This window comes from Emydura macquarii, unplaced genomic scaffold (assembly GCF_026122565.2).
Source record: "Emydura macquarii macquarii isolate MOO-44397 ecotype Brisbane River unplaced genomic scaffold, CSIRO-AGI_Emac_v2 contig_2795, whole genome shotgun sequence".
NCBI lineage: Eukaryota > Metazoa > Chordata > Testudines > Chelidae > Emydura > Emydura macquarii.
Genome location: NW_027132932.1, coordinates 4,657,506 through 4,682,635, shown reverse-complemented (window position 1 = coordinate 4,682,635; position 25,130 = coordinate 4,657,506). Strand labels below are relative to the sequence as shown.

At 42.2% G+C, this 25,130-nt stretch overlaps 1 protein-coding gene across 4 annotated transcripts in view; it reads left to right on the top strand.

Moving 5' to 3' along the window:
* The window catches only part of LOC137166095 (charged multivesicular body protein 3), a 50,821-nt gene that overhangs the window by 8,481 nt on the left and 17,210 nt on the right, over window positions 1-25,130 (top strand). For 2 of the 4 annotated variants that reach the window (XM_067567693.1, XM_067567691.1), the window contains 2 exons: window positions 6,061-6,176; window positions 8,943-10,977. In XM_067567693.1, the coding sequence (XP_067423794.1) occupies window positions 6,061-6,176; window positions 8,943-10,515 (1,689 nt within the window). In that variant the 3' untranslated portion in view covers window positions 10,516-10,977. Of the gene's footprint in view, window positions 1-6,060; window positions 6,177-8,942; window positions 10,978-19,308; window positions 19,480-24,887; window positions 24,949-25,130 lie in introns of those variants that run through there. The other 2 variants (XM_067567694.1, XM_067567695.1) reach the window with 2 other exon arrangements.

Below are 25,130 nucleotides of genomic sequence, written 5' to 3'. Positions count from 1 at the left end.
TGTCCACCTTATAACTTTTAGCCCAGTAGTTAGAGTAGTCACCTGGGATGTGGGAAACTCAGGTTTTATTCACCCCTCTGCCAAAGGCAGGAAGAGAATTTGAACAGGGGGTCTGCCATCTCTCTGGGGAGTGCTCTAACCACTAAGCAATGGATATTCTGATGTGGGTCTCCTCCAGTCTCTCGTAGAAACTGTTCCACTTTGTATAAATACTTTGAAAAATTGAGCAGGGGGACTGGACCATGGGTCTCCAACCTTCAAGGTGGGTGCCCTAACCATCTAGCTACAGAGTCATTCTCTCTCTTTCTGGTCCAGTGACTCTAAGTATTTATTCACAATGGAACAGCTTTAACAGAAGAGACTGGGGGAGACCTTATCAGAATATCCAGAGCTCAATGGTTAGTACGCTCTCCTCAGAAGTGCGAGACCCCCTTCAATCCCCTTTTTTCTTAAAAGTTGGTGTTTCTTTCAAACAGCTGCTGTTTCATCAAAGATGGGTGAAATGATCCTTTGTAAAATGCTTTGGGTTCCTTCAGAAATACAAGGTGGATGAGGTGATATTTTTTTTATTGGACTGACTTCAGTTGGTGAGAGAGACAAGCTTCTGAGCTTACATAGAGCTCTTCTTCAGGTCTGGGAAATTTATTCAGATTGTCACAGCTAGATACAAAGTAGAACAGATTGTTTACCATCTTATATTTAGCTATGACAATCTTAAGTTTCCCAGATATGAAGAAGAAGCTTGTCTCTCTCACCGACAGAAGTTGGTCCAATAAAAGTTATTACCTCACACACCTGGTCTCTCTAATATCCTGGGACCGACATGGCTACAACAACATTGGGTTCCTTCAGTCGAACAACGTTAGTCATCCTGTGTCCTTGACAAAGCACTGTGTTTTAAATCACTAAGCATTATATCTTTCTCTGCATGCAATATGTTGAAAGTATTATTTACCATTACAAAATTGTCTAGTTAATCCTATTCTAATGTCTTCTTTATCAAAATATACCTAATCCCTCTCTTGCATCTCACCATAATCCCTCTTGTGCTTCAAATGCATGGAAATTTTTTCTCTTTATGTCCCTTAAATTCCAGGGATAGGGGGAACTTATAGCAATCAAATATGCTAAAATAACATACTAGAGAAGATACTAAAGTTATAATTAAATGCTGTTCTGTCTTCAGTTGTCAACTGCTTGACCTTTGTTCACATCTTGTGATGTTTGCACATTATCTTGGAAATTTAAAGAGGGACAAAATCTTCTTATAATGACCTGCAAAAAACCCTGCCTAAAAAAGCATAAAGGATATCTGGCTTAAACCAACAGCAGAAATGGAATTTAGGCTGCCATTGTGTTGTGCTCGTGTGTTGCTGGAGTAATGGAGTGATCTTTCTATGTTGTGTAGACACAACAGCTGATCTGGACAGTAGGTGTTTAATATCCTCAAGTTCATTGGTTTATATCAAACCCTTCAACACTTTTTATAGCATTTTTATTAGAATAATAATAAAGTTTTTAAAAATCCTTAAGATAATGGCAAAGCAAGTAGCAACTGTACCGATTAGCTATTGATGAAGAAGCCATTATATTGCGTGCACAATTGTCTGAGATGCTTTCATGTTGGTGGAGAAGGGGGGAGCCACTTCCTTTTGATGTTCTAGGCATCTATATCATACTCATCAGTGTATCTGTTCTTAAAGGCCTTTTGGTTCCTTACCCCCTAATTTTGAGTCACATCTTCATTGAGACTTCAGTTGAAATCGTGTGGGACCCTTCACTCTAATCCAGTGTCAACAGAGCTATTGCATTGCAAGTTTTATTGTGCAATTTCCTGTCAAAATCAACAGGATTTTGATGCATTGCTGCCATATTGTATATTCCTAGATTAATTCTATTTTAATTTTAAGTAATATCTTACACATAAAATAATGTTGTTTTATCGCTGTTTTTTAAAAATATTGTAATAAAAATCCTGAACATCAGAGAGTCTAGAAATAATTAAGGTTCCAATACTGACCTTAATTCTGCTTATTACTTTGCACTTATCAGTGGGAACACCTGTCTATGTTTAAGTACATATATGGCCCCCATTACCATAGTATCTGAGCACCTCCTCATCTTTTAGTGTACTTATCCGCTCAATTCTGTAGATGAACTGAGGCTTAGAGAAACTAAATGACATACTCATGGTCACACAGACAGTTTGTGGCAGAGCAGGGCAGGGAATTGAATCCCACATCTCCCAAGCCCCAGGCTAGAGCCCTAACTACTGGACCTTCCTGTCTCTCCAAGTTGCCTCATTACTCTACCTCACTAGTTGCTATGTGACAGCAATTTTTCTTGTCTCTTCCACATACGAATAACAATCATCTGGACTCTGTTAACCTCAGACAATCCTTCTCATCTGTATTTAGGCTCAGACTACGCATATAATCTGTAATACGTATGGGATTGTTGATTAACACCATACTTTTGTTATCATACTGGGTCCTCTTTACACATTAAATCATTAAAGGACCAATATGACGTAAACTTTATTGCATTAATTCACATCCAAACTGATAACATTTTGTAGATTATGAACATGTGTAGCATGAAATGTGACGCAGAGAGGATAAAATCCTACCCTTTCTGTGCACTGAACTCTTAGTGATGTCCGCAAGCATTTGCTGTGCAGAGTGGCTGCAATATATGGCCTTTTGCCATCTTAGTATTTTACAGAGAACAAAAACAAAGCAAAAGACACATTTCCAAGATGTCCTGGCAAAACTTCATTTTGCAGAACCATGTTGTAAGTTTTTTAACTATATCTGTCATGATTTAAAAACAAATGAATGTGTTCATTCTCTAATACAAATAATCATCTCTAACAGATAAGCTTTTTTTTTTCTGTCATTTGAAAATAATACTATACTGTGCTGTAATGGTGCAGTCAGTGCAAGCAGCCAAATTACACTGAAGCCTGCTAGTTAGTTTCCCTATATAGACTCATATTTTCTTGGCTATCATGACAAGTAATTATATATTGCAGTATGGGAGTGGGAGAGACAATGAAGTAGCGTTTCACTTTTATGTAATATTAAAATGTGTTTTTCCTCTGAATTTCCGGCAGCCTTGGTTTTGCCCTATACAATGGAGGAGTGTTTCTGGTTGTTTTAGGGTTTCTGGTTCTGGCTATCCAATCTTTAATTATATTTCAGCTGTCCTAAGGTGTTCTCACAAATACTATGCAGACACCTGCACAAGCAATATAAAGTGGCTAATCATGATGGAGATGGCAACTTTAGCAGAGTGTGTGAAATTTCCGATTGTTAGGTCTGATGATCATTGGGACCAGTTTTGCTGTGTATAATAAACACCTGACAAATGTGAATTTTAAAATGAAGTCTGAAATCATTTTAAAAGTGGCAGCCAGTCAGCTTTTAGAGCAGATGAGGCATTTCTAAAATAAGCAGTGTGTGTAGAAACTGTAATGGCACGCTGAGTGATTCGTGATCAATCATGTCACTTAAAATTACCAGTCAGCAACTGGCAGGCTGTGTGTGTGTGTGTGTGTGTGTGTGTGTGTGTGTGTGTGTGTGTTAGATTTTATAAGTCAGACGATGAGTGTTTATTGTTTAATATTTATACTTATGGAACCTTTTATCCAAGATGCTCTAAGCATTTTATAGATATTAACTAAGCCTTGGAACCTCTCTGTGAATTAAGTATTAACCTCATGTTGCAAATGGGGATGCTGAGACATGGAGTGGTTGCTTACAGTAATAGTGTGTCACTGATAGAGTTGGAAGTAAAGTCCTAGGTGCCTGTCTGTTGATCTAATTATTAGACAGCATTGCCTCCTTTTGTAAATGGCTTTAGGGAGTCTAATATGGTAATGGTCATTTCTAATCTAAAGCAGTGGTTCTCAACTCTTTTTGGGCTCAGTGTTATACTCATAAAATAAACAGCAGGATCTTATTCAGGGGATAAGGCAGTATGCCGTGTTTATTATGAATACAAAAAGAAAAACATTTTAAAAAGCAATTGCCTAAAACTCTCTCTCTCTCTCACTCACACACATGGTTCTGCAGAAGGGATATAATTACCAGTCCCTTCTTGTCTGAGCTGAATCACTGGCCAGGTGATTCAGACACGAGGGTGGAGCCAGGCTCTGTTGGTCGCGACATGATGCTCCTTGGGGTTTGCAGAACGAGCCCAAAGTCCAGGTTCCCTCACTTCATTTTTATACTTATCCATCCCCATTCGGGTCTATGGATTTTGTTATGTCAGATAGTCTCCTTGTTTGATGTAGTCATCAATTACGTTTGATATCGCAAGTGTGACAGCCTTCTCATTCTTTCACTCCTGTTTCATACTTTGTCTCGTTTCTGTCCTTGGGTGTTAACTCCCCTGTCTTCCAGGGTTATCTTGAGCTTCGGCCATCTGGGTTGTAAAAGTTCTTCAAACAAAAGCATCTTCTCTCCCTCCTGTCCTTGGAGGCTGAGAACCATTATCTCAGCAATTACTTCCTCGGCCGTCTTATCTTAGCAGACTCAAACTGCATTTCACTCCTCATTCATACTTAACTAAAAATCATTACATTCTTATTCTATTACATTAGTACATTATCTTATACTTACTTACTAACATAATAAAATCCTTATACCTACACCAATTTTATTAATACCAACTTTACTAAAAGGAAATAAAAGAAATCTTATTTGCCCTCTCATTGCCCCATGATTTAAACATCAACCACATTCCTGATATGCATTGGGCACGTTCCTTCACTTATAAATTATCACAATTAGATTTCAGGATGTTCCCAAACATTCATTCGTAGATGTTTACAAGCAGAACCCCAATGTGTCATAAATGTTAAATCACAAAATGTTTAGGCAGGATGTTCCCACTCATATGTCTAAGTAGTCAATTATCATAGTGGAGCCTGGGGTGGCATGAACAAAGAATCAATGTATCTGGAACATCCCTATCTATAATGCCTAGTTTTGCTCTTTCAGTGTGAGGATTAACCCTTAAGCTTCAAATACGTATCCATGGTCCGGGCCTGCTCTGGTTCAGACCTACATCACAGTGCTGGGGCCTATTTGTAAATGTTTATGGCTTGTCACAACCCACTAAATAGTTTGGGGGTGGAGGCCCTGGGATGGTTTTGATCAGGTCATGCCACCCAACAGGGCTGGGTTCTGCCCGGCGCTCACCCCACAATGACAGTTCCTGTGCTGTGGGACTGGTGGGACTTGGTTCTCCACTATGGGTGTTACAACCTCTGGGTTTGTAGCACCGCTCAAGTTTGGCTCCATCTCCCTGACTGGACTAAATTTGTGTGAGTGGAGTTGTGACCTGGCTCATGGGGTTGCAGTGCCACTCACTCAGATTTGGCCTGCTTGGATTCCTGTCGTCATGATGGCTGGGCCAAACCTGAGTGGTGCTGGGGCCCCGGAGGTTGCAATGCCTGGAGCAGGGAGGCGAGCCCAGCCAGTCCCATGGGACAGGAGCTGCCACGCAACCCTTTGATACATTCTGGCGACCCAATTTTGGGTCCTGTTGCATGGGTTGAGAAACCCTGGTCTAAAGCAGCTGTGTATAATTCTACTTGCTCTGGGTCAACTTTTTTTTGGGTAAGTTTTAGTTTTTCGACAGGGTGGAGAGGAGAGACTGGTGGAGACTTTCCTCACTGTGGTAAAGAGCAACCATATTTTTGTACCTGGGCTAGTAAATTTTAATGAGTTTTGCAAGGCTGCTATTAAGTGTTATGAAGCAAATAATTATATTGGTTGTCATGTCTCTGACATGTTTTTCTCATGACAAAAAACCATAATACTCCTATTACCAATGTTACAGTTTCACTTACCATTCATAGTCTTTTAGCTAGGGATAGACAAAACTTCAGAATTTAATTTTTAGTATATTTTGGAGGCAATGAAATATTGATAATGAAAAGGTTTCTGTTTTCGTGAAAAGTGAACTTGATTGTAGGAGAGCAGACGTCCTACAATGTTGGTTGGTTGTTTCTAGCACTAATGCTTGCCCCTCCCCTCCTTTTGGCAATAGGTTATAGCGAATGATAGAAGCCCTCTCGTGGGTAAAGTCCATTGGGAAAAAATGGTGAAGAAAGTATCAAGGTTTGGCATACGGACAGGCACTTTTAACTGCTCCAGTGACCCCAGGTATGTTCTTTAAAGAGTTATTTGAATCCATAGGATGTCTTAAAGTACAGTTGGATTCTAACCGGAATGCCTTCTGTTGTAAAGGTAGCCATGAGAAAAGGCTGCAGCCTACAGGTTTTATCTCCACTAAAGTCTGTTCAAAACTCTCCATTATGATATTCATAAATAATGTAATTACCCATAAAATTGCTGCTATTAAAAGCAGCATTAGAGAAATATATATGTGTGCCAGGATAGAGTATGGTACAGCCATGTGAAAAGATGACTAAATAAATCCATTGGTTTTACAGCCATGAATGAAGCTAATGGGAATTGTGCTCACTTATGCCCTGGCTGAATTTGGCCCATGTTGGATAAATTTATTAGTTACAAGACTCTAAATCTTGGTCTGAAAAGGAGGAAAAATATATATGTTTTATTGCCACAGTATTTTAACTGGGCATAGGGGGAAAAGTCCTCAGGAGTTCTACAAACTAGCTACACCAAGCTAACTCTCCATATGGACAATTTACTGTGCGCTAATAGTGCCTTTGTGCACGTTAGCTTAATGTACTTTGGAAGTGCATTAAGCTAAACTGCCGGAGAGCACTCTTAGTGCTCAGTAAGAATGTTCACATGGGAAGTTAGTGTGGAGTAGCTAGTGTGCTTTAAGCTCACATACTAGTTCATTATGCACTGACTTCCATGTATAAACAAGTCCTTTGTTTGAACTTTGACAATAGTACCCTATTCCCAGAAGAATGTACACAGGATATTGTTCCCTCTGAGCCTGAATAATGTGTGTATCCACATATGTAAATATAAACACTCCCTGTTAACAACATATCCTATCCTGTTGGAAAGTAGACTTAGTGTAACCAAAACTCTTAAATGTGCCAGAGACTGTCTGATTCTTGAATATCAATGTAATTTGAAGAATCTCCAAAGAAACTGTTGCAGCTACTTCAGAGTAGCTGTCGCTATGCTGTTGCAAAACCAGTAAAATTATTTAGCACTTACCAGGCATTAGTTGTCACTTCCTTCAGATGACAGACCAACTTGCCTTGAATTTCAGTAGGCTGTACAGACAGGGTAGTATGTGTGTGTGCATGATTCTTATATGGTCTTAATTAGAAATATTAAATTGAATAGGATGGAAGAATTTTCAGATTAGAAGTGTTTATGCAAGCTAATATTGTATGAATTTTTTTTTAACTCAAAGCATCTTAAAAATGAGAGGCAGCATTTGGAGATTTATAGTTTTAGGCCAGAAGAGACCGTTAGATCATCTAGTTGTTTACATAATTCCTGACTAGTCTTCACATTATAGTTAGATTTTATTTAAAAATATTTAACTTAAAATACAACTGTTTCCAATATGCCAGTTCTGTTTCTCTTTGCTTTTGTGTCTTGCTGAATAAATGTTAATGAATAATTTTCATCAGAACACAGTTGAAACTTCCACTAAGAGCACCCAACACTATCATCAGTTAAGATTCTTTTGCTATTGGCATAATATGTGTCCTCTTCCAAAATTAATTTTAACTTTTTTTTTGGTGGCAGCAATTATTTTTTTTAATATGGGGAATTTAAAAAAAAATACTCAAAATTATGATTATAGCTAGAAAGGGAATAGATTAATTGGATGGTGAGCCAGTCTTTCTGCTTTTATTCCTTTGCAGAACTTGTTTATCAGGTTTGGAAAGACAGGCAGATGGCTGTGTTTATAGTATTTATTTGTTACATTTTCCAAGACATCTTAAAAGCTATCAGATATCTGCTAACTAAACTGATTAGTCAGAGGCTGATGGAAAAGATTTGTGAGGGAAGGGGTCACTAGTGAGTTCCAGGAACAACACATGGCTGACCAGTCCAACCCCACAGTTGCTGGGAATAGAAAAGGTCCTTGGAAATCTGCCCAGGGGCTATCTGTGGACCTGCTTGGGAACTCAGTCTTTGTCAAGCTTGAGGTAGTAGGTGTCTGTTTGAAGTCAGTCTTTCTTCCCTTTCCTCAGCCAGCTGGAAAGTTGAGAAGATTTCTCTTGTAGACCTTCAGTCCAGAACCTCCTGGCAGAATGCCTCTGCTCCTTTCCCTTAATAATGCTTCTTTTTATATACTCCACCCCCCTGAATAGCTTTATTACCTGATTTTGTGGCTCATAGCTTTGCCAAGAAGCCAAAGAGTGAAATTACATGATTCTTCTCTCTCTCATAGCTGCCCCTAGGTTCTTAAAAGCAGCAGTGAAAGAAACCAGAATCTTGCTAACTTCACTCTACTAGTGCTTGACAAAGCTATGAATAACAGCAGAAGCACAGGAGAGGTTAATCTGCAGACTCAAGAAAGCTGTGCTGCAACTGTTTACATTGTAAAGGTTATCTCCACAACTGGAAGGGCTGGAAACTTAATAACTTCTAAAATTAAAGGTTTCTACTTACCACTGGAAATTGAACACATTTTTTTCCAAGTTCTGCTATAAGAATTTTGTTATCAGTAATACATGACTTTATTAACTGTAATAAACCCTTAATTAGTGCTTCACACATCCTCCCAAGACCTCACAGTACCCTTGTGAAGTAGGTAGTGAAATCGAAGAATTATAACAGCAGGTTCTATCGTTGGGGAAAGGTTTTCATAGGTGTTGAGCACACACACATCTCCCATTTATTTGTGTGTGTGCTTGCAGGTGCTCTGCACCTCTGATAATCATCGGACTTGCATTCAAAATTTAAGGACCACTGTCCTAGAAATATAAAACTGCTTAGGCTTATCCACTATTTTCTTTGCAGATACTGCAGGAGAAGAGGCTGGGTAAGATCCACGCTAATTATGTCAGTCCCACAAACCAGTACCTCCAAGGGGAAAGTGATGCTTAAAGAATACAGTGGACGCAAAATTGAAACAGAGCACATTTTCAAATGGATAACAGCCCATGCAGCTTCTCGGATCAAAACTATCTACAATTCTGAACACTTAAAAGAAGAATGGAACAAAAGTGACCAGTATCGGGTGAAAATATACCTATTTGCTAAACTTGACCAGCCTCCAGCTTTCTTCTCTGCACTAAGTGTAAAGTTTACTGGAAGAGTTGAGTTTATTTTTGTGAATGTAGAAAACTGGGACAACAAAAGTCATATGGCAGAGATTGGTATTTATAAGACACCATCCTACATACTTAGAACTCCAGAGGGAATTTACAGGTATGGGAATAACACTGGTGAATTCATATCCCTACGTGCCATGGATTCCTTCTTGCGCTCATTACAACCTGAAGTTAATGATTTATTTGTTTTAAGCTTAGTATTGGTTAATCTGATGGCTTGGATGGACCTATTTATCACACAAGGCGCTACTATAAAGCGCTTTGTGGTTCTTATAAGCACTTTAGGGACGTATAATTCTCTCTTAATTATTTCCTGGCTACCTGTGTTGGGTTTTTTGCAGTTACCTTACTTAGATAGCTTTTATGAGTATAGTTTAAAACTCCTCAGGTATTCTAATACAACTACTCTGGCTTCCTGGGTGAGAGCTGACTGGATGTTCTACTCATCACATCCTGCCCTATTCCTCAGCACTTACCTTGGTCATGGCTTACTAGTAGATTACTTTGAGAAAAAAAGACGACGGAACAACAATGATGAAGTAAATGCCAATAACTTGGAATGGCTGTCAAGTCTGTGGGACTGGTACACCAGCTACTTGTTCCACCCAATTGCTTCTTTTCAACACTTCCCCTTTGAATCAGATTGGGACGAAGACCCAGATTTGTTCTTAGAGCGATTAGCTTTCCCTGATTTATGGCTTCACCCTCTGATACCAACTGATTATATAAAAAGTTTACCAATGTGGAGGTTTAAAAGTCTTGGCATCCATTCTGAAGAGGAACTGTTGGAAGCCTCTCAAGAAAGTGAAAGTGACTCAGACAGTGAAAGCAAGGATGTCTTGAATGGTGAAAAAGAAGTATCTGAGGATAAGCTAAATACAATTCACAGCCCCAGTGAAGAAGAGCCTCGGTGCAATGCTGAGATCTGTTCATGTGCCAATAAACATTGTCATAATGAGCCGCATGAAAGGAAAGCGAGGTCGTATGGATCATATAGCACTACAGAAGACATGGAGCCAGATTGGTCAGCCTGGCCCTCTGATATGTTGCACTGTACAGAATGCGTTGTATGTCTAGAGAATTTTGAAAATGGATGTCTGCTAATGGGTTTACCATGTGGTCATGTGTTTCATCAGAATTGCATCGTGATGTGGTTAGCTGGGGGGCGACACTGCTGCCCAGTTTGTAGATGGGCTTCTTATAAGAAAAAGCAGCCATATACACATAATCAGCCTTTGTCAAATGATACCCCATCTTAGCTGTGTAATAATGTTCTTTGTAAGCTTTCAATATATTACAGCTTGCCTTTTAAATGTTAGTCACTTAAAGATTTTGTGGTTTGACGTTTTAGTTTAAATGTTAGTGCAGTGAACTAAAATATACATGATGCTAATGTTAATGACAGAATAATTTGGTTGCCTTGTATGTTGAAACTGAATGCATACTTATTGTACAATAACTTTTTTTCCTTTACAACCGTTGGAAATTTAATGCTGTTTTTGTAAGCACAAAGATCAAGCCTATGACAAAAGTGTATTCCAGCAGAAGTTTACAAGTCTGGGTTTGGATGAACATTTGAAATTCTAATCTGAGATAATTGCTTAATTTGAGTTTCTTCTTTTAGAGTCTGTTCAGCAGACTTCAGTTGAATAATGTATGTTGTATGACAATACCATTTAAAAACAAATCCGTAAAATAAATTATTTTAAAAGGAGAAGGCTGCAGATTTGTAATACTAGTTTTGATAAATACCCTGTGCGTGTGGCTACAATGTCTTACCAGTCTTATATATCTGTGAAGACAAATAAAAACGTAACACAACTTTTGTCTCTGTATAAAGAAGAAATGCAAAAATTATTAAGTACAACTGTTTATCTCATTCAGAGCCATTTAAATCCCTTATTATTTCAGACTTGAAGCAAGACCCACATAGATCTTCTTTCTGATGGTGGAAGAACGTTTTATTGTGATAGCTCCCAAAATATGTTAGACCTTGCCAGATACTGGAAGACCATGTATCCCTGACCTGAAGAGTTTTCATTTGTAAGCATTTCTAAGCCTGCTTTTTGCTGTTGTGTGCTGTTCTGCTAGACCAGTGGTTCTGTAATTCGTTTTGCAGACCATTTAGTAAAAGGTCAGGGAGATCCTCTCATAATCTCCCCTTGCAACGATCCTTGCTTGGTTCTTGGTGTCTCGTTCTACAGCCAGCCATGAATGTGTAGGGCCCATGGTCCTTGTTATGAGATCCACTGTACTAGGTGGCATAGTATTGTCACACAATGACTGAAACAACTTTTATAATACTGTGTATTTAAATACCAAGTTTGAGGTTTCAAAATCCAACAGTTTCTTATTTCCTGTGTGTATAGTGTGTGCAGCGGTGGGGAGGGTAGATGCTTAATATAGTGGCAAAATATGTGTTTTGACCTTGATACATAAAATGGATGAAGGTATTTTGTTTACACTTGTCAAAAATCATCCAGCTGAAACTCCAGCATGGAAACTTTCAGTGCAAAAGGTAACTGCTTGCGAAAGTTATGGGCATGTGAAAATGGAGGAAAGGGCTAGGATGAAAAGTGTTTTATAACATTAATTCCGTGTACAGCATCTAGTATAGTAGTTACAGCAGCTAAAGAGTTTTGCTTCTTGTGAAGTCCCTAGAGGTGTGCATAGTAGCGTGGCAATTAAACAGGTAAAATGACAGAAAATGTAAGTATAGATTTTTTTTATATATTATCCATCTCACGTTTCTTCTGTGTGAGTGAATTGCGAATTCATTAGCTGAAAGGTTATTTAATTTTTTATCTTTGCAGGAAAATGTTTTATGGGCTTGGTGCATTAATTTTTTTCAATAATAGAGATACTTTTGCCCACATCATGGTGGATAGGAGAGATGCTATAACTTATAAAATTATGAGCAGACATTTCCTCTCCTTTGCATTCTGCAGCTCTGAAAGATGGAATAAATTCTACAGTGAAGATACCCAAGGAGTATAGTTGCTATTGTGAGTATTCTTCTCTTCAGCTAGCGCGTGTTTGTATGTCCTCTGTAATTCTGGCAGTGGTGTCTGAAGAGAGGTGCCATTGTTGGGGAGAATGTGTAAATTGAGAAATTAACATTCATAAAAAATGGCCATAGAGGATCAGACCAATGGTCTGTCTAGCCTGTGTCCTGTCTTCTGATAATGGCCAGTGCCAGATGATTCAGAGAGAATGAACAGAACAAGCCAATTATTGAGTGATCTATTCCCAGCTTCTGGCATTTTAGTTTTGATTTTAAGTAGTATTTTAGTTTCTGATTCAGTATAGCACTTAAGCACATGCTTAACTTTTAAGAATGTGTTTAGGTCCAATTGATTTCAGGAGATTTCTGAAAAGTGAACTGGAGTGGGCTGCTTTTCTGAATCGGAGCTCTACCATCTGAAAAAAAGGGGGCTCGGGGAATAATTTAGTGAAAATATGTAGCAGTTTGCTTCAGATCTTTGCTACATCTGAAGAATAGGCAATATGAAGCTTTCTAGCTATGTAATCTTTTACTTTTCTCAACCAATTTTACCAAAAACAAGATCTGGGATGCACTGTCATCAAAGAAACAGGTGCCTACCCCTGGAGGCATGAGGGTCTCAAAATCAGTCAATGAATAGGATTACACTGCTCCATAAATGAGAATCTCATACACAAGACAGTGCATTTCATTTTACATAAATGTTTTAGAATACTATGTAACATGGAATTGAACTGAATGGAAACTGCTTGCACAAAACATTATTTTATTGCCAACACCAAGCTAGGTGCTGGACAAGATGCAAATAGAGAGAAGTATCTGGCACTGAAAAGCTGAAATCTCAAAAACGCAAGTCAGTAGTAGACTCTTGTGATGGGAAAGGCATATCTCATGGCAGCTTTTTGGTTATAGCATGCCATTATCTTCATGAACAAGCATTTCACCAAATGCTGCATCCTATACTTTAAGTACATAAGAACAGCCACATTGGGTCAGACCAATAGTCTTATTTAGCCCTATGACAGCGGCCCCTGCCAGATGCTTCAGATGGAATTAACAGGAAAGGCAATTTAGAGTGATCCATCCCCTCTTGTGCAGTCCCAGCTTCTCGCAGTTGGAGGTGTAGGGACACCCAGAGCAAGGGATTTTGTCCCTAACCATGTTGGCTAATAGCCATTGATGGTCCATCATCCATGAACTTATCTACGTCTATTTTTTAACCCAGTTATACTTTTGGCTTTCACACATCCCCTAGCAACAAGTTCCACAGGCTGACTGTGTTGTATGAAGAAGTACTTCTTTTTGTTTGTTTTAAACCTGCTCCCTGTTAATTTCTTTGGGTGACCTGTGGTTCTGGTGATATGTGAAGGGGTAAATAACACTTCCTTATTCCCTTTCTACACACCATTCATGATTTTATAGCCCTCTATCATATCCCCCTCTTGGTAATTTCTTTTCTAATATGAACAGTTCTATACAACACTACAATAGTGGTCAGGCACAGGCGGAGTGCATCTCTGGGTTAAGTGTGCACTGTGGGTTACAGACGGTTCTCATTGTAATATGAAAACTGGGGCCACACTAGGGGTTGGAGAGTCCTTGATTTGCAAGCGATAATGAGTGGATGCCTATGTCAGACAAAGATTGTCATAATGTTCACTGTTGCTGAATCTATCTGTTTCAACTTGAGAAATAAGCCAGTTGTTGATTGGACAGTCAGAAGGAGGCACATAGAAGACACAGACACCTTAGTTGGACTAGGATGACTCATGGTAATGAGAGAGAGATCCTTGCCTCTGTAGGTCTCTAGATCATGAGCAGTAGGGTGGTAGTGACAGAAATATTTGCCATCTGATGTCTGTTCGATAGCATATGTGAAATTAATTGCTTCAGTCTAGTTCCCAGTGGACACGTGTCTATTTCAAAACCCCAGAATTTGGTATCCTTGTTGGCAGTTTCAGCTAAGAAGCAATGGCAGTTGGGTGTATTTATTATATTAAGCTCTTGTTACAGTAGTACCCAAAGGTTGCCGTCAGGATTGAGCCTATTATGCTGTACCAACATAGAGACAGTCCCTGCCCCAGTGTTTACAATCTGAAAGACATAAGAACAAACAAACGGCTGAGGATATAAAACACACAAGATTGGCACAATTTGAGTAGTTAAGTATTTGGTGGTTCAGTTGGATTTTATTAATATTTGTGAAGTGTCTTGGGATCCTCAGGTGAAAAGTGTTTTAGAAGTGTAGTGTCTCTCTAGTCTGAAAGAAGCTGGTCTGACAGTTCAGCAAGTGAAAATGCAAAATGACCAACTTTGAGCTATTCTGTCAATAGGCTTAATGAGGTGCAAGAGACTTCGAGAGAATGTCCTTATGCTCTTCTAGCTCTGATGGACTGGAATTATAACATTAACAAGCAACAGAACTCTGCTCTAGAAAACATCTGCTCATACTAGGTGAGATTTTAGGAAGGAATTTGAGATGAGCTATAAATATTTGTAAGTGTTAATAAATGGCCTTGTTCTGGGAATTAAATCATGAGGTGTAATTACAGTAGCTACATACAATTAGAGTAGGATGGTTAATGCCCTTTTCTTTTACCTTTGTTCCAAAAATCCTGTGTTGCTTCATGTGCACTGATTAGTAATATATAGCCCTTGTGTATTGCCGTACATGGTCAAACTCTTTTATAGACATTAACTAATTCTCCTAACCACCACCCCTGTGATCTTGGTAGGTATTCCCCAGTTTACAGATAAATTGAGGCAGAGAGGTGAAATGACCTGCCCAAGTCTATGCCATAAATCAGTGGCAGAGCTGTATGTGAGAACTCTAAACTGTGTTAACTTAAACCAATTCCCATTGGGTATCAACCCTGCTACTTTTCCACCCCTCCTCCCCATTCCTCCCTACTGGGGAGGGGCAGTAGGGTCAGGCATACATAGCTTGGCTTCCTGAGGTTGCCCTGCCATATTGAAGTCTATATCCCCTGCCCATTCTATGGGTACAAAATTCTCCTGTGCCAATTGCATGGTTTTAATTTAAGTCCTCCCATGAGTTTTCTCACTGAGGCACACAATCTGGGTCTACATACAGGTTAACAGAGAAGATTATTTTAAATGTAAAGTATGATTTTTAACTCCAAAGTATATATCCCATAAGTAGCCCCATACATGTCTTAATTAATTAAAATGTTCCTAAATCGCTCACCTGTAGTACAGGTGGCATATATAGAATGATGGTGTGGTCTGTAGGCTTTATTGCACTCAATTGGGAGGAGCTGTGTAACTGACTCAGAGTGTTTGCTTCTGAGAGTAGTGTATCCATGACAAACTCGTGATGATAAAACCCTTGTACTACTGCCATCATGTATTCCTAGTATGTACATAGGTGATAAGTAAATGTTGATAAGGTGTGGAGTCCATGAGAGACTTTGCTATCACCAATCTGTTTTATGCACAAGATACTCAGTTACTGCTGTAAAGTAAAACATTAAAAAATGTAAAAAAAAAAAAAAAAAAATGTAGGTAGGAAGACACGGATCAGCTCCTAAGCAGTGTGTTCTGTAGCCATTGTAGTGGACATAGATAATGGGTCAAATATGGGTGGATCTCTGGTAGAAAGATTCTTTGAGGAAATAAAGTAAGCTTTTACTTTTAGCATGGTCTAGGGGTTCGTCAGAATAAGGGCCCTGGCCATTAGGAAACACTGGCTTCCATTCCCAAATCTGCCATTAACGTGTTTGATCTCAGGCAAGTCACTTTAACCCTTCTGTATCGCCGTTTCCCCCATTGGTAAAATAGGACTTGTCCCTAGCTTGTCTTGTAAAGCACAGTGTGGTCTCTGAATAAGTGATATACACAGTAAATGTAATATTTTGATTGTGCAACTTTGTTCAGTTCAAGTTGAAGTAGAGCTATAGGAAGGAGGGTAAGGAAATAGCTACTGTGTTCTTACTTACTCCGCTATAAGACATCTAGAAGGATATAAGCGCCCACAACCACCGCTATCTCCTGAGCAAATTATTTTACCCAATATGCCAACTCAGCATATATTCAGTAAGTGAGGCCTAATCCTAAACTGCTCTCACACAGATGCAGGGCTTCTAAGGGATCTGTTATGCTGTGTGGTGGCCCTTTTACGTGGCATAAAGGGACTGATGCAAGGATGAGGATTTGCCCCATGTACCTTTCCCAACACCATATAAAAGTTATCTTTCATAACTGCATCTCTTCAAAAGCAATAGCCCAAATTTTGCTCTAATTTAAACTGGGGCAATTCAGGTTGCCTCAATGGACTTGCCCCTGTGCAACTGAGGGGAGAATTTGATCCATTCTCTTTGAAGAAAAAATTAATTTACTGCTCTTTAGTCTGCACCTTCTTGCCTGTGCTTCCTCATGACAGTTGGTAATGAAAACACTGAGATCTTATTTGCCTGTTAAAGTTACTGACTCCGATTGTAATTTTGCAAGACTGTATTGAAAGTAAAGGAGACTGCACACAAGAGGCCACACAGGTACTGGAGCAATGGCAGGTAAGTTACTTCAAGCACATCCCTAGTTGGTGCAAATTGGCAGTGCTCCATTCACGGCAATTGCACTATGCCATTTTGTGCTAGCAGTGGTTTTGACCCTTTGTCTTTTATAATAGCCAGCATAGTGCTGTATAAACAATGCTACAGGTACTTGCGTAAGGAGTAGCAAAAAAGCAAGTAGTCCAACTGCTGTTCATGGACTACATCTGTAACTAAAGACCACAGGATTCTTCCCTAAATGTAGGCATCATAGTGCAATGACAAACTATGGTGTTCTGGTGAAGGATAGGATAGAGGACCAGCCCCACAGCACTACACTCAGGTTTAGATTCTAATGCTCCCATTATATACAATCTAACATTTACATAACCTAAATTGATGTGTGTGATAAATAAATGCAAGCACTAAAAACTTTTTGGGGTAGGTGGGAAAAGGGAAAAGATGTGAGAAGCCCCTGACACAAGTGGGGTTGGACACAGAGAGCTGCTAGCATAGAAGGGGTGAGGGGATGGCAGTGGTCTCTAGGGTGGAATGCAGGGATGGAGTCATTGCACACAGCCCAAGCCAAAGAGGTGGGCCACAGTGCAGAGGCCCGTGTGTCGGGTGGGATATGTGGGGGAATACACAAAGTCTCTGATGTTTGGGGGAGCACAAGGGAAGAACAGACACAAAACCTGTGATTGGTAGGACCCCCTGGAGTATACACAAGATGGAAGACACACACAAAAGTGAGGGGATGTGGCAGAAGGCTTCAGGAAAGGGAAGAATGAACAAAACCATGGATGCCCCATAAGGCTTTTATTTTAAAATGTAAGGATACAGTACACACCAGTGCCTGCTCAGATGTGGTGTTACTGTTTGCAAACTGGTGTTTGACACATGCTGTTCATATCAGCCCAGATCTTGATGCTGTGGGCAGACTGCTGGGTGGGAATGAGTTGAGCTTCTCTCTTTCCCTCAAATGCAGCTTCACCATTTCCATCTTGTCTTCATTCCTGCTTCCTCCTATCTCTGGATCAATTCATCTACAACTGAAGCTGTGAAACACAGGACTGAGACCCATCTAGATATGAGATGTACACCAGAGAATCTGTACAAGCCTGCAAACTCCACAATTCCACTGAGAAACTGATATATATCTTGATATACCCTTTGGGATCAGGAGAACATTTTGGTAAAGAGAATAGAGTTTAAATAACTTACCTCTTTATTGGACCTAGTTGCTGATGGGAGCCAGAGACTGCTGGCTGTGTATTTCTTCTTGTAGCTTCTTGTGGGAAACTAGGAGCACTGTTTCTGACTGGTCAGGGAATCTAATTGCAGTGTTACCCACCAGTTCTGGGAGAATCTGCTCTTCTTTTGCAGCCTGCCCTGACCTTGGTATTTTCAGGTGGGCTACCGTAGGCCCAGATGGGTCACATAAAGATGAACCTTTAATTCCTGGAGACTCCAGGACAATCCAGGAGGGTTGGCTACCCTACTTCTTTGGGGCTAAATGGCCCCCAATGAGAATTGCAGTAGCTGGCCTCATGTAACAGGTGATCAGCAGACAAAGGTCCCTTCCTCAGGGTGAAGCTTCAAAAGGCTGAGTTCTTTGGGTTCCTTTTGCATATGCAACCCAACCTGTATAAAGGAATAACTCACAGATTGAGTGATCTGTTTTGTTTGAGCTAATAGCTGTTATGAGCTTGTGACCACAGAAACTGATCACCTCCCCCAAGCCTTGGTTGAAGTTGTGTTGATCCCTGGTAAGCTTATTAGCATGAATCCAGCTTCTTTTACTGTTGTAATATACTTTCTCTGTAATGCTCTTTCCTTAAGAATAAATGTACTTGCTTACCAGGGGCTGGGTGGTAACTTAACTGCGGTCAATTACCCCATTTAGAGGCTCTCAGAGGACAAAACAGGCCACCTTAGGCAGTCTGCCTTGCTGGGAAATTCAGTGTAGGCAGGGACCCGCGCAGCTTGGAAAAAATCCCAGGCAGGACGAGTGACACATGCCTCTCCCCATGAGAGGTTACAGCCTGAGAGTGGGTGCCTTTGCAGGACAATGGAGGGGCCTGCTAGTGCCCTGATGTGGGACAGGCCCAATCATCCCAGGGGTCAGGGTGGGCCTTAACATTGGTTCACGTATGGACCGTGAGGGGTCTGCAGAAGCCCCACAGCCCAGCTATGGAGGTGACAAGAGGTAGGGGGCTGGGTGAAGGAGTCACTGTACTCCCCACCCATTTCTGTTTTCTATTACATGCTCAGCTGCAGCCAGGGTTAAACGCCCCCTGGTGGCTGAGGGGAGGAGCAGCGCGGCCCTAGCACCAGCTGCGGAAGGAGGGGACGCATGCGCAGTGCCCCCTCCCCATATGCCGGAGGGAGGGCGGAAGGAAAGGGACGCATGCGTAAAGGCGGGCGCTTGAAGCTTGTTTTCCCCACAGAAGCGGCCGAGGCGCTGTGGCGGCGCACGCGCACTGGCAGGCAAAGGGGCTGGGCGCTGACGGCGTCACAGAGCAGGAGGGTGGGAGCTGAGCCGCGTGCTTGCGCAATGTTTATCGCTGTCTCCCCGCACGGCCCCGCCCGCGTGCGGAGGAAGGGCCGGACGGGAAGCCGGAAGGGCCAGGACAGAAGCAGTCGCTCTGTGGCGGGTAACGATGGGGCTGTTCGGGAAGACGCCGGAGAAGCCGCCCAAGGAGCAGGTACGGGCCGGGGCGGGGCAGGGACCCCAGGGGGAGAAGGAGCGTTCCCGGGAGCGGGGGGACAGGGACACCCTGGGGATCCGCGGGGAACGGGGCGGCCGCGGGGTCGGGCACTCTGCGGGGGGACTGACGGGGGCCGCTGTGGGGGTGGGGCGCTGCGCTGCTGAGGGGGAGACGCTGAGGAGGTGGGGTCGGGGGCTCGGCGGGGCGGAGCGGGGCGGGTAGGTAGTGCTGAGGAGGTGGGGTCGGGCATGAAGGGGGCGGGGAGGGAGGGAGTGCTGAGGCGGTGGGGCCGGGGGCTCTACGGGGGGGGGGGAGTGCTGAGGCGGTGGGGTCGGGCATGAAGGGGGCCGGCTGGGGGCTGTGCGGGGGAGTAGTGCTGAGGGGTTGGTGTCATGAAGAGGAGCTGCTGTGGGGCTGGGTCCCGCTCTGCGGGGATGGGGGTGGCTGCTGAGAGGATCAGAGCCCCCAACATCCCAGGGTGGCTGCGCAGGTGATCAGGTCCCATCAGGCCCGGTACCCACAAGCTGAGGGGTGTCTGTGATGCCTTAGGGGATGGAAGGGGGTTCCTGCCTCCAATACTCCAGTTGGTGCAGACCATAGAGGCAACAGGCTGTAGCTGATTTCTTGTGTCAAGATAGCCTGTTATGGGACTTTACCTGGCATCTTCATTGTCTAGCGTCTACTCAGATGGCCTGGAGCACACTGGAGCCTTTGGGTAGTCCCCTGCATAGAGATGGAGCATTAGGGCTTGTCTGCATGGGGAAAGGTGAGGTGTAAATGTAAAGCAATATAGCTGTTCCAGAATAACTTCCTGAGTAGACACTCTTATTACGGTATAAGAGTAGCCAATTGGGGAGCTATTCTGCAATAGATATTCAAGTCAATTCCCTGGATGGTCAAGTCTTTACCTGCCAGGACTCCTGCTCCTATCAGCCTGAGTTGTACTGATCAGGAAGCAGCATTGCATGCTGGAACCCATCACCTCTGTAGGCTATATCTCAGTGGGAGCTGGGCAACAGGTCTCAGAGTCCACTTTCCAGTGGCTGCTTTCCCTGGGGAATAGAAAGCCATCAGTCTCAGAAGAAACCAGACCTGAGTAGGGAGGAATAAAGCTTCTGTGCCTTGTGTTGCAAAGAGAATTTGGCAAGTGTGAATGGATGCAGGACTGTTTTGCTGTGTCTTAAAACAGACAATACTAGGACCTGATTCTGCTGCTGCTTGTAGCTTTCTTAACTAGTGGCAGAGAGAAATGAACAAATTCTGGATGGTTTCACTGCTGCTTTTCAGAATCCTTTGGGTAGCAGTGCAGTAATCAAGAATTGGATCATTTTCGTCTTACTGCTTGGAAAAGTTATGAGCAGTAGCAGATGCATTAGAAGTACTCAAAGAAGACAGCTGTTCTCCCCCCCCCCCCCATAAAAATAAATAAAAGAGAGACCTTAGAATGAGAACTAGAGTAGCCAAGACATCCCCTGTCCCTTTGCAGCAGTCAGAAAGGCTCTAGAAGGTTGGGTAGAGTAGCAGTGAGATTTTTCCTGCTCATGACATCAGGAAGGTGGGAGTCAGAGTAGAGTAGAAGAAATGCCTTTTCATCATATAGTAGCCAGGAGACTGGATGACCGGTACAGTAATAGATTCCTTAACCCCACTCCCAACAGTCAGAAAGCTGTGGAGGGAAGAGGAAGAGGGAGGGAGTTCCTTCTGCCTTCCACCATCCATGAGGTGGTGAACAACTTCAAATGTGTACTAGTTGCTAACGCAAAAGATGTAGCTCCTGAGCTGGGTCTGAGGATGGCAGCCTGATAAGAATCTCAATACTCACCTTTTTCCTAGGAGCTGGATGGTGTTAAGAGAGAGATTGGGCTTCTCACCAAGGCATTACCATGAGACCATCTATGTACTGACCCCTGTCTAGCAGGTTTAATTTTCCCACTAAAAAATGTCTGGCAAAAGTCTCAAGCCTTGTGCCAATCCTTAACAATGCATTCACACATTACTTTGGCCTTGTCTACATGCAGAAGATGAAGTAGTTTTGTTTAACTCAGTTTTTAAACTGACTTTGTTAAACCAGTGCAAAACACTGTGAAAACACTTTTATTTTGTTTTGAGTGGCTTATTTCACTTTATCCGATCAGTCTCTTTACCGAATTAAAATAGGCCACTCTAAAACTGAACTAAGATTGTCTACGTAAAAATTTGCACTGGCTTAACTAGATCAGTTTAAAAATACTTCTGGTTAAACTGACGCAAGTGGGTATATAATCCATTCCTCTTCCTCTTTTGGCTGAACCTTGTGTAATTTAGCTCAGATTCTTCAGTTCCTGAGCAGAGGGAGCAGATCTAAAACTTCTGGTGTCCTATGTGGAGTCAGTGATTGCAGCATTTTTTTCCCCTTGCTCAGTTGTTAAATGTGATATGAAGTTGATTCTAGGTTGGATAGAGCAGTGGTCCCAAAACTTTTCCTCTCGCCTCCGCTGCCCCCAGTAAGAGAATGTGTCTGGCCCTCGGGGTGGGAGCCGAGAGCAGGGGCCCAGAGCTGAGCCATGGGCTGTGGCTGCAGCTGGGGAGGGGCCAGAGGGGGGGAGGGGAGATGGATGTGGGCAGAGTGGGGCTAGGTGGCGCTCCCTCCCTGCCCCCTTGTGGGAGTTGGTCCAGTCCCTGCTGCACCCCGCCAGATGTTCCTTCAAGCTCCGTAGGGGGACCTGTCCCACAGTTTGGGGACCACTGGGATAGAGGCTATTTTAGATACAGCAATAAAGGAACATGTGACTAGAAGTGTGGAATTGAGCAACCATATCAGAAAGGAAACCTGTGCACCCAAATTCGAAGAGCTTTATATAGATTCCTTAGGTATAGGCAGTATTGTACAGTAGGTGAACACAGGGCTGGATTAAGACTGCTTGCATTGAGATGGGTCCCCTGTGGCTCTGTCTCCTACTTGGAGTGATGGTGGCAGGACCCCACTCTCCCACCTCAGAGTCAACAGCGTGGGGTCCTACTCTCTTTGCATGCTGCTGCAGTGGTCCCTTCTCTCCATTCACAGAAGTATGGATGTCAACAGTGGAGCAGTTGGGGTGTATCTACTTGGATGAGCAGGCAGGCCTGCTGTGCCTCTCCCCTGCCACACCCATTGTAAGACCGAGAAATATAATCCACGCTTTACAGATGAGACCCGTGGCACGTGGACATTAAGTGACTTGTCCAAGGTCACACAGGAAATCTGTGGTAGAGCTGGGACCAGTTCTGCACTAATGTGAGCGTTCTTGTGTGACCACTAAGTTACTCCTGTATATCAGCAGGAATGCAACAAAAGGTTTTTCTGATCTCAGTTGCCATTTAGGTGACAGGTGTGTACATGCGAGTCTGAACATTCCATAAATGTTGGCTTGTTCTATGACACTAGTGTTGGAATTGCATGTCTATGTCTGCCAGTTACCTCACATTAGCTAGCAGCTTACACGAATTTAAAAAAATCGAAAAAAACAAAACTCCTACCCAAGACATACCCAAGAAGAGAACCTTCTAAGCATCTTGCTGTCAAGCTGAGGGTTACACTCAGGCCCATGTCTCCCAGGCACAACAATTCTATGCCTTTACCCCACCCCTTTTTTACCCCATGCTTTCAAGAGCAACAGAACAGACGTGTAGGGGGTTTCAGACTTCCATTCACTGTGGAGCAGTGTCTGCTGTTTGATCTTGTGCCTATCCACAGATGTATAGTGGAATACAAAAAAGAGATCATTCATACAGTGCTTCAGTGCATGGCTGTCTACAGACAAATTAAAAACAAAAAAACAGTCCTTTCCTAGAGGAGTTAAGTCTAAAGGCCAAATCCCAACACACACAATCCCTTTGATTTCAGCAGGAATGTGTGTTCACCACCTCTCAGTCTGGTACTAAATTAGACATGAGACAACTCTCATGACAAGAAACAGTGGGTGAGAGGAAAGAGGGTTACAACAGTGAACAAACATGAGAAGGATTTATTTTATAGCACATCTGATTAAGTTCTTTGGATTTAAAAAAGAAAGAGTTTGAGGGCAGTATCCTATAATGAGTGCAGATGTGGGAACCAGTGGATGAAAAATCAAAAAGACATGGCAGACCATAAAAGACTTAAAAGACCAGCTACTCATTCCCACAGCAGCACTGAATATGGGACGCTTTGCTGCCTTTATATGTTTCTTGGTTTTGCCACTCTGTTATCTGAACGTTTATTATCTTACATCCCAAAAAGATTATACCACTGCTTAAAAGAAGACCTGAGCAGAGAGCAACCATTTAAGAAAATACTTTAAATGTAAGCAAAACTTGTAACTGAAAAACCCCCTGAAACTGCTAGCATTCTCTTAAAACACTGTAAAAATGTCCAAGCTCACCTGATTTGTAAATTTCCCCCTTACTTTAAAATTTTTCATAACCAGCATGACACGGGCTTTACTTTGATACTTTATATTATATTCTTTGTTGAACCAGGATGTACATGCCAGAATTAAGACATTCTTGTAACTTCTGTGCACCCAGTCTGTGCCCCTTTGCCAGCTGACATTAAGAGGTTCTTGGGTCACACATGCCAAATGTGCATATTTCAGTGCGGGATATTTGTGCCCCCCAGGAAAGAGGTTTGGTGCATTTCTGAAGCTCCGATTCTGAAAATGTGCATCTAAAAGCTACATAAAAGAATCACTTCTTTTAAAAATACAGGACACTCCCATTTATTTGAATGGCCTGGGGGACATTTGAAACTTTCGGATAACTGGCTGTTCGGACAAATGGAAGTGTTACTTTGAGGTAGGCTGTAGATGTGGGCTGGGAGGCAGTAAAGATCCAGATACAGCTGGGCAACTCTAAAGAGTCACTCAGAGGCATTGCTTTACCTGATCCAGTGCTATTGTTACTATTCTGGGCTATGAGCCAATGAATAGCAACACTCTCCCTGCCTGCCCTGTGGCTGTCCCTGTGCCCATGCTGCTTGCCCTGGGCTGTGGCTGGACACGGACCCTTAGTGGTGGTTGCAGTGTCAGTGTGACCCCTGCCCTGCTGGTGACTGGGAGGGGCTGTGTCCTGGATTGTGCAGTCAGAGATGAGAGCTGACTAGAGATGCCACTGTGGATACAACTAGTTATGTGAGCTACTCTTTGAATATGACACAACGTTGCAGCCGTGGAACCATAATTTGAGTGAATACCTTGTTGCATTGGGGTAGCATGAATTAGAAGCATTGTTGTAAATTAGCTTCCTTGAGCCCTGCAATTCCCTGGCAGGTAGATGCTGTTTGCAGAGAGGGGATACACAGGATTCTGATAAGTAGGATTTTTGAATGAAGGGAATTTGGACAACTGGGAGTGTACTGTATGCACGTCAGTTTTAGTGATGGTATTTTTTTGTGCTTTCTTTTTTTTTAGGTCAATGAATGGTCGCTGAAGATAAGGAAAGAAATGAGAGTAATTGACAGACAGATCAGAGGTTTGTGTTTTTTCTCATTTTCTCAGACTTCTCTTCCCTGTCTATATGCTGGTTTGAATCAAAAAACCAAACAAACAGTGGAATTTTCAGTAACTTCCTAGTAGGGAATTGTGGGCACTCTGTGGAGAACCAAGAATAGCAAATGTAGTGAAATCCCAAGGACTTCAGTGGGCAGGGTATGT